We start from the raw sequence: 15,099 nt of genomic DNA on the forward strand, positions 1-15,099 counted from the left end.
ATTTCCAACCGCACTTTCTTCAATTCTCTAGCGGTCCTTGTGATGCTAACTCATTTTTGCTTGCTCATAACGTAGTTATCACAACGACCCACATCAACAGATTTCAAACCTTCTAAAACTTCTTTCGCGGCCAACGTCTTCATTCCTTTCATGCTCATATGTCCAAGTCTATTGTGCCATAAACTTGAATTTGAAGCATTCTCAGCAACAGTAGCTATGTTCATGCACCCTGCAGTGGTGTGTAAGGTTCCAGATTTTGAGCCACGTACTACCACCGTAGCACCCTTCATAATCTTTCACGAACTTTAATCTCCAAATCTTTGTTGTCGGCAAGATACACCTTCTCGAAATTTCTACACTTGAAATTTCGAAACAACTCTTTATTTGGAGACGAATGAAAAGATGCACCTGAATCCAAAATCTAGGATTCAATCAAACTGTCCACGCTAAGGATTAGAGCATCCCCAATGTCTTCTGCTGAATTTATAGATGTTGGATCGGTATGGCAACCCTAGAGGGGGGGGGGTGAATAGGGTTTTAACGATAAAAGTGTTTAAACGTGATTAATTTTTCTAATGATAAAACTTTTTACAAATAAGTAGAAGATGATAATTACTAGAACAAAATAATTAAAGTCAAAACAATAATCAAGTAGAACATGCAATAACTCACAATAATAATTTTGAAATTAAATAGGAAAGAGTTAGAGAAAATGTTACCGTAGTTTTATAGTGGTTCGGTCAAACTCGACCTACTCCACTCCCCAAGCGCCTCTTGGGAATTTGAATAAAGAACTTTCTCGACTCTTTCCACGGATCAGAGCCAAACCGCTACATCGCTCTTTTTACGAGTTCAAGAGCAAACTCGATCCTTTCCACGGTGCAGGATCAAACCGGTACAAGTATTTGAGTTTGATAATAACACACCACAACTCTCTCAAAGAGTAGATTTACCATTTGGGATTCTCACAACTATTTTCTCACAATACAATAATAATCCCTCTCAAGAATAAGATGAAGAGAAATAAACTTGTAAGCTTGGAGAGAGCAACAAACAATGAAGACTTTGAACAAATGAGGATTGGAGAATATATATAAGTTGTGTATTTTAAAATGTGGGGGAAGATGAGTTTATATAGAAGAGAAAAATGGCAAAATGTAGGAATTAATATTTACCATTGGATTGTGTTAAGAATAATGGAAGATGGAGATTAAAAGTAAATAAATAAGAAAATTTTCCCAATTCATTTATTTAAAATTTTTAATATAATAATAATAAAAAGCTATATGAGTAACGGTCAAATGAAAATTCAAAATTTATTATAAATATAATAATATAATAATAATAAAATTATGTGAGTAACTACCAAAATTTTAAAATATAATAATATAATAATATAATAGAGTAATAATAAAAATCGATGTGAGTAATGGTTAGATTCAAATTTATATTTTGTAAAAATAATTTTATTTAGAAATATAATAATAAGAAAAACTCCATCATTTGTTACTCTTCCAACATTATAAATGTCATACTTTGATATATTTTGATTTGTCCATCATTTTGATTTTGCTGTCACATCATTACGTCGGGTATGTTGTGTGGACTCTAATTTCTTCGTTTTGGCTCTGATTTGAGTAATTGAAAAGTCGTTGTAATCGTTATTCCCGACCTTATACTATGGACAGTTCAAAATACTGAAAATAGTTAATAATTAAAAGTAGGTTTGTTATTATCAAAACATCAATCAATTAATTGATTGAAATTAATTAAAGTGAGATCAAGGGCCAAAAAGCCAACAATAGAATCATCATCATCTCTAGATTTGTGATTCTGCTTCTTCTTTGGTCTTGTACAACCTGTTTGAAAGTGACTTTTTTCTCCACAATTCCAACACATTACGTTTGGTCTATTTGGAGATTTTCTCAGTTCTTTGATTTTGATCGCCCTTTGTTTGTGCCCTTTAGTTTACTTCTTCCCCGTTGGTCAACACTGAGAGCACTACCAGATGAATTTCCAATTTCTCGTTTGCAAATACTTTCGCTAAGAACTACATCTCGAATTTCATCAAACTTCAGTTTATCAGATCCTCACGAACTGCTGATTGCGGCAACAACAGTATCTCACGACTCGGGTAAAGATGACATCAAAATCAATGCTTTAATTTCATCCTCGAAATTAATTTCCACCGAACTCAGTTGACTTACGATCATATTGAATTCATTTATATGATCAACAACAGATCCACCTTCAGATATTTGTAGATTGAACAATCTCTGCATCAAATATACCTTGTTCATAGCCGACGGTTTTTCGTACATATTCGACAGCGCCTTCAATAGATCTGACGTTGTCTTCTCCTTGATGATATTGAACGCCACGTTTCTGGATAGCGTCAACCAGATCAGCCCTAAGGCTTGTCGATCCTTGAGCTTCCACTGCTCCGTGGTCATGGTTTCTGACATCACCCCCAACAAGGGTTCGTGAAGACCTTTCTGATACAGATAATCTTCAATCTGCATTTTTCAGAAACTGAAATCGAATCCATCGAACTTCTCAATTCCAATTTTTTAACTTTCCATCTTCACAGATCGTGGTGACTTCAACCTTTCTCTGATACCAATTGTTAGGATCACACAACAACACACACTCGATCTAGATGAACACAAAGAACAGGATAGAGAAAATGCAAAGAGAACTTTGGCTAAAGAATTTATATTGATGACTACAAGTATGTACAGTAGAGAATACAGAGAATATAGAAAATACATTTTCAAAGCTATGCCGAGGGGATATATATGGTTTAGCTTACTATATATAGCTTTACCAAATATAACCATATATGATTTAGCTTACTATATATAGCTTTACCAGATATAATCATATATGGTTTAGCTTACTATATATATAGTTTTATCAGATATAAGATGGTTTAGCTTACTATATATAGCTTTATCAGATATAACCATCTACTCTAGAACTATCTATCATATATAACTTTACCAGATATAGAATTATCTATCATATATAACTTTACCAGATATAGCTTTGTACCGTAAATAGCTATTTACTATTTATGACATTTTACTTTATATGTCATTTACCAAATATAGTTTTACTACGTATAACCGTTGACTAATCTATAAATAAGCAGCAGACTCCATAACCTAACACTAGTTTGAAAGTATGTTCGATTCTTCTTCCAAATGAAAACCCCTACTTCATTTTAGTTTGAGAGTGCGTTTGATTCTTCTTCCAAATGGTTGTCGATTTTAGTTTAAACTTGCTGCTTATTTATAGCTTACTCAACCGCTTCAACGGTTATGAAGCTGTATATATATCTATGAAATGAGTAAATTTTTATAAATAGTAAATAGCTATATTTAGTAAAAAACTATATCGGAGAAAGCTATGTATGGTAAATAGTTATATAGATGGTTTATATATAGTAAAGTTATATATATATATATATATATATATATATTTATTGTAAACTGAACCATATATATACCGTTTGAAAATGTTTTTTTTTTCAATGATGTATATACTTGAACTAATCAATACAAAACTTTTAACCAATATTTCTCTTTGCATTTTTTATCTCTAATTCTTTGTGTTCATCAAGATCAAGTGTGTGCGTTGTTGTGCGATCTAACAGAAAATTCAACCGACATTGAAACTTCCACAATCGTAGTGAATTTGAGATTGAATTCTCTAGATTTTTCATCAGAAATATCTTTTACAATCCAGGGCTCACCAACCATCACTTTGATTTCCGTCGTTGGATTTGATGAGTTGGTGTGTACTCCAAAAATATTAAAATTTGGTGAGGTTCCAATGGTTGGATGGAAAGATCTCATTAATTTTGTGCTAGCAACCATTCTAGCGGTAGAACCATCAAACATTAAAAAAAAAAAAAACATATGCGAGACAATAATATTATTCAGCTTACAAAATGTATACATAGAAAGATTTGTAGTGACGAAATATAGTATGAAAGTGTTCAAGAAAAAAAAAAAAAAGAAAAATCATGTAAAAAGATCGCACTATTTCTTATAGTGTATTCAAAACCAATCGATCGGTACTAGACTTTATAGCGATAACAAGCAAAGAACTTCAACCAAACAAAATTTCGAGAGTTGAGCTATTCATACGTTCAAACGTAGCCATTTTCAATCCTTCGACACACCAGAAACCACATGCAAAATTCTCAAGCAACCAAACCAACCACAAAATGTGCGTACAACAACGACACCAATGAGCAAAATCACAACAACAAGAACTATCACCTTCAACATTGGATTGATATATTTCTGAATGAATCTTTTGGCTTTCACCTTCCAACAACTTTCATAATAGCTATTGATATCTTTAACCATTTGAATCTCAGCCATGTTCTTAAGCTCCAACACACTTCTCAATCCATCAAACAATTTCACTACCTCTTCTTCATTTCCAATATGGCTCTCAATAATGCTTGCTTCCTTCAATATCTTGACATCTTTGATGGTTGTAATCAACCCGCTCATCAACGCTACATAATTGCTAAAGCATGGCGGGTTTAGTTTAGTTGCTCCTTCGAATGCTACTAGATTGCTGTATACTACTTCTGAGAAGGCGTTAATGACGATCGTTGGGAACTTTAAACAAGTTTCTCTTCGTTCTTTCTCGAAGCTAGTCAAGGAATCCACCAAAATACTTTAGTCTTAATTGTATATGATGTAACGGAAGTAGAAGTAACATCGATTTTACACATGCACTCACAAACATAAATTAAACAAAGACACAAAGATTTATGTGGTTTGGAGAGAAGAAATTCTCCTACATCCACGAGTAGGAACCAATCTCAATAATCAAAGTGTTAACAACGTGTATATCTCACACTCTCATACTACAAAGTCTCAAAACAAATTTTCTCCCAAATGTCACTCAATAAGTAAAAAATGACACTCAAACTCAATCAAACTCAATACCCTCGACCATCCTACATGGTTCAGGTATCAAAATGAGAATTTAATGATATGAACTAAATGAGAGTTGATAACAAAAATAAATAACTAAAAAATGACATTCAAATTCAATCAAACTCAATACTCTCGACCATCTTAGATGGTTCAAGTATCCAGATGAGAATTTAATGATATGAACTAAATGAAAGTTAAGAACTAAAATAAATAACTAAAAAATGACACTCAAACCCAATCAACCTCAATACTCCCGACAATTTTAGATGATTCAGGTATTAAAATGAGAATTTAATGATATGAACTAAATGAGAGTTAATTACTAAAATAAATAGCTAAAAAAATGACACTCAAACTCAATCAAACTCAATACTCTCGACCATCCTAGGTGATTTAGGTATCAAAATGAGAATTTAATGATATGAACTATATGAGAGTTAATAACTAAAATAAATAACTAAAAAATGATACTCAAACTCAATCAAACTCAATACTCTCGACCATTGTAAATGGTTCAGGTATCAAAATGGGAATTTAATGATATGAACTAAATGAGAGTTAAAAACTAAAATAAATAACTGAAAAATGACACTCAAACTCAATCAACCTCAATACTCTCGACCATCCTAAGTGATTTAGGTATCAAAATAAGAATTTAATGATATGAACTAAATGAGAGTTAAGAAATCAAACTCAATCAAACTCAATACTCTCGACCATCTTAGATGGGTCAAGTATCAAAATGAAAATTTAATGATATGAATCGAAGGAGAGTTAATAACTAAAATAACTAAAAAAAAATAACAATCAGACTCAATACTCTCGACCATCCATAATGATTTAGATATCAAAATGAGAATTTAATGGGACGAACTAAATGAGAGTTAACCACCCTGAGCAAGTAGAAATGTATAGTAATGGGTTACCTGATGCTTTCATGAAAGTCCTCATAGTTTCCTTCTAACTTGACTCCAACCCGTCTAAGCTGCTCGGCCGACGGAATCAACGGAGGGCCGTTCATGTCCTCGCCAATGGAAGAAGAAGACGACCCAACTCTCCGAAACAAACCAAGCAAGCTTTGGATCAAACCCACAGCTTCACTCAGCTGTTGTAAGAAGGCAATTTGAAGAACAGAGGCCAAAGCATTAAGCAACTCAACAAGGAAAGAACCACGTAAGAGTGCCATTCCAACAGGACGATCAATACTCAAACTTGAATCCAAAATCAAAAGATACAAAAAGTGAAGCAAATGATGAGATTGTTCAAGAATTTGGTACAAGTCAGTGTAGCCGCTGTAACGCATGAATTGAGGGCTGTCATGAGGAGGGAGCTTCTTGGGGGAAACAACCTCACAAAATCTGAAGAACAAGATATGCAAATTGTTGCTCAAATTTTGTGGCAAAATTTTTTTGAGAACAAAACTTGGAATTTGATTCTCGAGCTTAAGAATATCATTCACTAATTCATCTTGGGTCATCAAATTTGCCTCAATTAGAGAACAATACAACTTTTGTTCAACAAATAATGGAAATGGAGAAGGGAGATAAAGATCTTGACGCATTCTTCTAAGCTCATCATTTTCATCGTTGGAAATGGCTAGAATTTGAACCAAAAACAACCCATCTATGAGCATAATCCAAGCCAACGCCTCGGCCCCAAAATCAAGAAACTTGTTATAACAAGATCGGATTTTGATATCGAATTGCTCGAGATCAGCGGCGATTTGATGGAGTTGCGGGAGTTTGAATGATTCTATTGCGTTGATTGCGTTGTCGAGCTTGTATAATTCCATTTGGTAGAGCTCATTTTGGAAGTGGTGGTAAGGCCCAAGCGCAATGTGGCGAGGGAAGTAAGCTTGTGGCATGCTATTGGTGATGGAATTAGGCAGCTTAAAGATGGAAGTGGGCGTTTGTAAGGCTGTTTGGAGGTTATTTGGGTCGAGAAGTTGGTTGATTTGCACAACCCAATTGGTTTCATGGGGAGTTTTGTGAAGTTCTTTGGAGTTGAAGGCCATGTTTTGGGGAAGAATGATTGCATTTAGGTTGAGATAAGAGGGAAGAGATAAGAGAGGAGAGGAAGCCATATGCCTTTACTCACTCATTAATTACTTCAACCTACTACGTGGGTATAGGCCCGGTTGAGAGATGTGTGTAGTTTTTGGTAACAACAAAGATCCAACTTTTTTCTTAAAGAAATGATAAATGGAGAGACAATGTGTGATGTAGAAACGAAGTGTATAGTTTGGAAGGGACAAATAGAGTGCTAGTGTGAGAGTATAAATGCTTTAAATATATGTTCATTGCACTTTAGAAGTGCGAATGTGACACAAATAGCTCTATCACTCGTACGTTGCCCTAGATAGATGCCTTCTCTTTCCATTTCATAAGAAATCAAAATTAGAATTGATTAGGTTTACGTAATGGTTAGGGCATAACCCTTAACCGTGAATTTGGCTAAACTGATGAGAGTCTGCTTAGTATATAGGAATGCAATGTTACCCACTTAGGACTCGTGGCGTATTAGAGGGTATTACTGAGGGAGCTTTAATTGTGCTTAGCGGGAAGTCTACCTTGTACTATTTAAGAGTTTAAAATGATAAGTGAATAGGGAGCTTAATAGGTGCAATTAGGGGAGCTTTTGTCTAGTGCTCAGCAGTAGGCACGATCGAGAATATAGGGAGACTAAGAGTTTACTTATTGCATATGGTGACTCATCCATACCTATTAGACATTCTTAGAGCCTAAAATAGATGTGGGTGCCCTAACTTATGCTTAGGAAGTGCGACAAGTTAGAAATGAGAGGCTAAGTGCACCTAGAAACTCGAGTACATCCTGATGAGTGACTTGCACCTTTATAATAGGGTATATGGACCTTAAGAGACCGAGAGATAGGGGTGCACATTAAACCCAAGAATCTGAACTGACCCAACACGAATTATAAGGGTTGGGTTGGGTTGGGTTTTTAAGACCCGATTATTCAGTTCAGGTCTATACTAACCCAAAAATTAGAATAAGAAAAAAAGAAATGAAAATTGTCCCACATCACTTAAGTTGAGAAGTGAGGAGTTTACCTCTACTATAAAAGGGAGGACCGTGACTTCATTTTATCATTCTAGTTGAATGGTTTAAAGCCAGTTAAAGTCGAAGAATATATTTTCTGACGCCTTCAGGTCAGCATTTTCGCTGATCCGGCTTAGGTTTGATAATACACTCAGACCCTTTCCTACTCATTTCAACTCTTCGAAAGCGTGTAAGGTTAATATGACTATCTTTTAGCTCGTTTAAACTTTTGGAGTCTAGTTTAAATTATTCTATGCCAAATTAGGTGAGTCAATCCTCAGGCTAGAATGTTAATAGTCAATCCTCATGCTAGAATGTTAATTTATAATTGTTGAACTCTTTGGGTAGAATTAAATTTCAGAGTAGCCTTAAGCTAGCATCAATTGGTTGCAGTGGCTTCGACCCAGGCCAACCAAGTGGCCTTACTATAGGTATGGTTAGAAGTTTGTGTTCTGTACGATGACACATGCCCTGTAGTTTTGCATGTGTCATATGTTTGTATGTGTGAGACGTTTATGAAATGATATGTTGATGATAAGATACGTGTTATGATATAATATTTACATGTTGTGATATGGTTATGATATGGTACGTGTATGATATCATATGGTATGTTGAAGGACATGTTATGTGCATGATATATCATACGATGCATGATATGAATGATACACGGTAAATATATTTTGATATGATATACAACGTCGATATATGTTCTGAAAGCTATGTTATAAAAATGATATGAAGGAAAATGGGAGTGGTTCTTTTATATGGTTTCATAAATGAAAAATGTTGAGATCTCATGCATCATTCTATGTTATATGCATCAAGCAATTATCCTCTTTACGATAAATACGAACGCGTACATTATGAAAAGGAAAAAATGATCATTGTATTTATCATAATGCTACGACGGTTACTACTTCTATTGGGTCTTCGATAATAGCACTAGAGAATGCTAACTCGACCAGGAAAGGGGTCTAGGAGGTGTGCAAACCGACTGGTTGGTCCATATTTACACGTATGGGCCGTGTGTAGAATAGTAAATACACATCCAATAACCCGCTAGGAGTCACTTAAAGGAATACGATTTTAAATGATAGATCTCATTCATGATTGCATGTGTTTGGATCTAAACCTAGTGGAGTCATCTATTAAGTATTTATGTAAATACTCAAGTCATGTGCTATTTTTATTGTATATGTAACGGCAAGGCACCCGTGCACGGTTGACATCGGCATCGCAACTTTAAAGATCATGACACATGCATAGGGTAGTTGTATTTAATTTTGTAGACTATAATTAGTATAGAGTATTTTTGTTTTATTTTTACTTTTGTCTATTTTAATTGTGGGTTGTCTTGTTTTAAAGACCTTTTATTAAACATGTAAGTCCATGACAATATTTTGTGAATATGTTTCAAATAATTATTTCCGCACAAAATAATTACACTATGTATGCGGTAGCGACTTTAGGTTAGTAAAAATCTAAGGTCGTTGTAGTTGGTATCAGAACTCTAGGTTATAGATTTTGTAACTAGCCTATGTGATAGGTTTGACATGTTCCATATTTCCACGTCTGATGCCCCATCACCATCAAGTATATCACGTGTAAAATAAGAAAATGATTAGGGTAAATGCCTTCGATCATATATGTTGCTAATGCTTGACCATCATTAAATGTAACTCATGATTGAATTTTGACACCATTGATGTATTATAGTTGACTACATTATTGTTGAGATAGTTCTATGTTCATTATAATATAGAATATAATGTGATTTACCTTGTATGAAATATGAATGTTAATTGATGTATTGATGGTGTTTAGATTTATGGGCAAAGAGGTCAATTATGAAACCTTTAGCAAAGTTTAGAAAATTTGACTCGAAGGACAATGTAATGCATGATGCTGGTAAAACTATTAATCTAGTTGATGGAAGAAAACAATCATCTTGAAGTAAGTGAGAAAGTTAAAATTAAGGTTGAGTTAAGTATTTAAGGTTTTCTAACCTTAGTGTACACATGAATATTGATTTCAATGAAACACTTGAGCCACAAACTTACTAAATAAATTATGTTGCTCATGAAATTTTATGAGAAGGCTCAATATGACATTATACGGTTATGTACGAAATTTGGTGATCATTACATTATGATGAGAGGCTTAAACCAAGGTAAGTGTAAAATGAGTAAAATGCCCCTATAATTATGTACCACTGACTTATGACCAAGTGACTTTTAAATGGCATGACATTTGATGAGGAACTTATGTCATGGTTTAAAGGGATTATACAAAGTTACAATACCATTGGAATGTGTTGGAATGTGTTGAGAATTTAAACCAAGATTTGGGGTGGTAAATGACCAAAATATCCTATGAGAATTCTAAAATGTTTTCAAGACCTTAAAAGACTGAACATACTACGAAAATGTATATGAGACTCATTTACGGTATTAAGTGTAGGTATAAAAGATCTTAAGGAGATTACGACAACTTTGGGATATGAACCAAGAAGAAAAGTACATAGCTACCCCCAAGACACTTAGGTAAGAAATCAAGGTTTGTTTATGAATACCAAGTGACAAGATTCTTATGAAAGATTTATGCATGCACAGAAATGTTCATGACTCAAGTAGAATAGGGTGTATTTGTTAACATTTTTTTTCTTAGTTATGCTTCAAGACATAATAAATAACTCTTAGAACGAGAACCTAATATATCCTAAAGATCTACCAATGAGTAGTGCAACTCAAACTGGCCTAATTTGGGTCTGTTTCGAGTGCAACTCATGTGGATTAGGTTCTAGTGTTTAGTGCAAATCATGTGGATTAGGGTCTGATTCGAGTTCAGGTGCAAAGAATCGAGTCAACTCAAATTGACCTGATTTTATTATAAAAAACAAAAAAAGAAGAGCCCAATACGCAACAACTCAGCGAAAGGCAAAAGCTTTTCAAGCGCAATGACTCGAGCCTAGTTCTATTCAGACTCAACTCCAGACCCGCATTGGTACTAGACGAGAGACCATTTTCCCTCGTCATTGGCAATACTCCTCGTAGTCACATCAAGCCATTAACACAAGCCACACGCATCAAAAGAGAAGAGAAGACATAAAAGAAAACCCTTATCTCCATCGCATTCGTCGTTCACGTCGCATCATACTTCAAGTTTTTCTTCCTCCTTGCATCGCATTAGACTTCAGCCTTCGAGTTCTTCCAGCAAGCAATCAGGGCCAGTAGCCTCCACATATTCGATATTCATGTTCGAGGTTTGTACTACAACAACCCAAGAGTTCTTCCTCTTCGTATCGCATTCAACATTCTTGTTCCAGGTTTATACCCCATAAATAAGAGTTTTTAAAAAAATTAATTTTGTTTGAACAACCAAAACCCAAACCCAACCCAAAAGTATATAGGGTTGGGTTGTGAAAGAATTACGGATTGGGTTAGGTTATCAATCCAACCAATTGAACTTTTGGGTTTTTCCAAAAATAATTCTCAATCCAACCCGACCAAACCCATGTACAACCCTACTAAGAGGGCTAGGAAAGAACTTGAGCTATAGAATTGGCTAACACTAGAAACCTTATTGAGAACATATCTTAAGAACACTAAATATGAGAAGTTTCGATGAGAGCCTAGAAGTATTGTTTACTAAGTATTTTTATGTTCATTCTTGCAATTCTTTATTTACGAATGGATCGTAGGCCATATTAAGGATTATTAGGAGTGAGTCCCACATTGGTTAATTTAGTGGAAGATCATGGGTTTATAAGTGAGGAATATTATCTCCATTGGTATGAGGCCTTTTGGGGAAGCTCAAAGCAAAGCCATGAGAGCTTATGCTCAAAGTGGACAATACTATGCCATTATGGAGATGGGTGATTCCTCATATATTGAATAATCCTTGTTTCTAACATGCTATTTTTAGTGGCAAAGGGTGTAAAGAATTGTGAGCCTTGAAGGTGTAGTCAAAGGTGACTAAAGTGTTCAACAAAGGGTGTAGAGATCCCTGGTTTCTAACATGCCATTTTTAGTGGCAAAGGGTGTAAAGAATTGTGAGCCTTGAAGGTGTAGCCAAAGGTGACTAAAGTATCGAACAAAGGGTGTACGAGATCCCTGGTTTCTAACATGCCATTTTTAGTGGCAGAGCGTGTAGATAGTCAAAGGTGACTAAAGTGTCGAACAAAGGGTGTACGAGAACCCTGGTTTCTAACATGCCATTTTTAGTGGCGAAGGGTGTAAAGAATTGTGAGTCTCGAAGGTGTAGTCAAAAGTGACTAAAGTATCGAACAAAGGGTGTACGAGATCCCTGGTTTCTAACATGCCATTTTTAGTGGCGAAGGGTGTAAAGAATTGTGAGTCTCGAAGGTGTAGTCAAAAGTGACTAAAGTATCGAACAAAGGGTGTACGAGATCCCTGGTTTCTAACATGCCATTTTTAGTGGCGAAGGGTGTAAAGAATTGTGAGTCTCGAAGGTGTAGTCAAAAGTGACTAAAGTATCGAACAAAGGGTGTACGAGATCCCTGGTTTCTAACATGCCATTTTTAGTGGCGAAGGGTGTAAAGAATTGTGAGTCTCGAAGGTGTAGTCAAAAGTGACTAAAGTATCGAACAAAGGGTGTACGAGATCCCTGGTTTCTAACATGCCATTTTTAGTGGCGAAGGGTGTAAAGAATTGTGAGTCTCGAAGGTGTAGTCAAAAGTGACTAAAGTATCGAACAAAGGGTGTACGAGATCCCTGGTTTCTAACATGCCATTTTTAGTGGCGAAGGGTGTAAAGAATTGTGAGTCTCGAAGGTGTAGTCAAAAGTGACTAAAGTATCGAACAAAGGGTGTACGAGATCCCTGGTTTCTAACATGCCATTTTTAGTGGCGAAGGGTGTAAAGAATTGTGAGTCTCGAAGGTGTAGTCAAAAGTGACTAAAGTATCGAACAAAGGGTGTACGAGATCCCTGGTTTCTAACATGCCATTTTTAGTGGCGAAGGGTGTAAAGAATTGTGAGTCTCGAAGGTGTAGTCAAAAGTGACTAAAGTATCGAACAAAGGGTGTACGAGATCCCTGGTTTCTAACATGCCATTTTTAGTGGCGAAGGGTGTAAAGAATTGTGAGTCTCGAAGGTGTAGTCAAAAGTGACTAAAGTATCGAACAAAGGGTGTACGAGATCCCTGGTTTCTAACATGCCATTTTTAGTGGCGAAGGGTGTAAAGAATTGTGAGTCTCGAAGGTGTAGCCAAAGGTGACTAAAGTATCGAACAAAGGGTGTACGAGATCCCTGGTTTCTAACATGCCATTTTTAGTGGCGAAGGGTGTAAAGAATTGTGAGTCTCGAAGGTGTAGTCAAAAGTGACTAAAGTATCGAACAAAGGGTGTACGAGAACCCTGGTTTCTAACATGCCATTTTTAGTGGCGAAGGGTGTAAAGAATTGTGAGTCTCGAAGGTGTAGTCAAAAGTGACTAAAGTATCGAACAAAGGGTGTACGAGATCCCTGGTTTCTAACATGCCATTTTTAGTGGCGAAGGGTGTAAAGAATTGTGAGTCTCGAAGGTGTAGTCAAAAGTGACTAAAGTATCGAACAAAGGGTGTACGAGATCCCTGGTTTCTAACATGCCATTTTTAGTGGCAGAGCGTGCGAATAGTCAAAGGTGACTAAAGTGTCGAACAAATGGTGTACGAGATCCCTGGTTTCTAACATGCCACTGAGATCCCTGGTTTCTAACATGCCATTTTTAGTGGTGCGGAGATACCATTATTTTTGTTTAGTCTCTGCTATAAATACTCATCCACCTTATCTAGGTTTTCATCCAAGAAACTAAAACTATCTCAATTGGAGCATCAATTAGAGCAAAATGGAGTACTATTCTATAGAGTGTCTTGTAATCTCTTCTCGATTGAAGACAGTAAAGATTGCGAGTGTTTCCCAGAAAGAGTTATGTTCAATAGACTGGTATCAAAGCAAAGTTAGTGTAGGTTGTCTAATCTCTTTGAATTCTTAGTATGATCTGTTGTTGCAGCTGTATCTGATCTTCCACATCAAAAACGATTCCTTGAAATTATTAGTGAGTGAATTTCTTTGTGTCGTGAGTAGTACTAAGGTATAGCCAACACGATGGGTGATTTTCTTTGTGTTGTTTGCAATACTAAGGTATAGTGAACACGAGGGGTGATTTTTAAATCATTGGAGGAATCAAGAAACTCAGCAACAACAATTACAACATGTGGGCAACATTCATGATGTTCTATTTACAAGGACAGAACCTTTGGGAGGTCGTTGATGGCAGTGAAACTACGCCGTTCAGAGGAAGAATCTAATGGCACTTTGTGAAAATAGAGAATCAAAGCCGGCAAAGTAATGTTTGTCTTGAAGACCACAATTGAAGAAGAGATGTTATAGCACATTTGAGATAACAAGACACCGAAAGAAGCATGGGACACGTTCGTAATGTTATTTTCAAAGAAGAACGATACGAGGCTACAGCTTTGGAGAACGAACTATTATCAATCTCACAATGTGACGTTACGATTACTCAGTACTTTCACAAGATCAAGTCAATCTGTTGAGAGATTACTAAACTAAACCCAAAGTCCGTTATTGGAGAAGCTCGAATAAAGAGGATCATTATCCAAGGATTGCGACCAGAATATAGAAGCTTCATTATTACTGTAAAAGAATGACCCTTCAAGCATCACTTATAGAGTTTGAGAATTTGTTAGCAAGTCAAGAAACCATGTTCATTGTAAACTATTTTTCGTTGACTTCACAAACATGTTTTGTACTTTTAAGACTTTTAATATCAGTTCTACCGTTTATATTTGAATTTAATTCCTTGTGTCTTGTGTTTTACAAAATTCATAACTTTTATACATTTTTTACCCTTGAGTCTACGTGGCAAGCCATTCAAACCTTCGAAAAACTAATTGTTACACGGCTCAACCCATTTATAAAAGTTTAATTGAAACCCCAAAGAACTCTTTATAATAGCTGCAAATTGAAGGTGCATGTGATCACTTAGAATTGAAGCTTTTCATTGATCAAGAGTTATGAATGCCTTTTCTCAATAACAATAGGAGAAAATCAA

At 35.5% G+C, this 15,099-nt stretch overlaps 1 protein-coding gene across 1 annotated transcript; it reads right to left on the reverse strand.

Annotated features, from left to right (window-relative positions):
- Positions 1-4,122: 4,122 nt before the first annotated feature.
- LOC111432681 (putative UPF0481 protein At3g02645) lies at positions 4,123-7,038 on the reverse strand. The gene is made up of 2 exons (XM_023069606.1): positions 5,891-7,038; positions 4,123-4,674 (listed from the first exon to the last, which is right to left on the reverse strand). The coding sequence occupies exons 1-2, from the start codon at positions 6,976-6,978 to the stop codon at positions 4,173-4,175; spliced, it is 1,590 nt and encodes a 529-aa protein (XP_022925374.1). The 5' UTR covers positions 6,979-7,038; the 3' UTR covers positions 4,123-4,172.
- Between the last annotated feature and the right edge of the window lie 8,061 nt (positions 7,039-15,099).

The sequence above is a fragment of the Cucurbita moschata genome, unplaced genomic scaffold (genome assembly GCF_002738365.1).
Source record: "Cucurbita moschata cultivar Rifu unplaced genomic scaffold, Cmos_1.0 Cmo_Scf00040, whole genome shotgun sequence".
NCBI classification, from domain to species: domain Eukaryota; kingdom Viridiplantae; phylum Streptophyta; class Magnoliopsida; order Cucurbitales; family Cucurbitaceae; genus Cucurbita; species Cucurbita moschata.

What these genes read in the sequence shown, in the direction of transcription:
- LOC111432681 (XM_023069606.1), bottom strand. Translation starts at nt 6,978, where the DNA reads ATGGCCTTCAACTCCAAAGAACTTCACAAAACTCCCCATGAAACCAAT. An exon ending in GACTTTCATGAAAGCATCAG is followed by an intron (nt 4,675 to 5,890) that starts GTAACCCATTAC and finishes TTCCTTGACTAG; the next exon opens with CTTCGAGAAAGAACGAAGAG.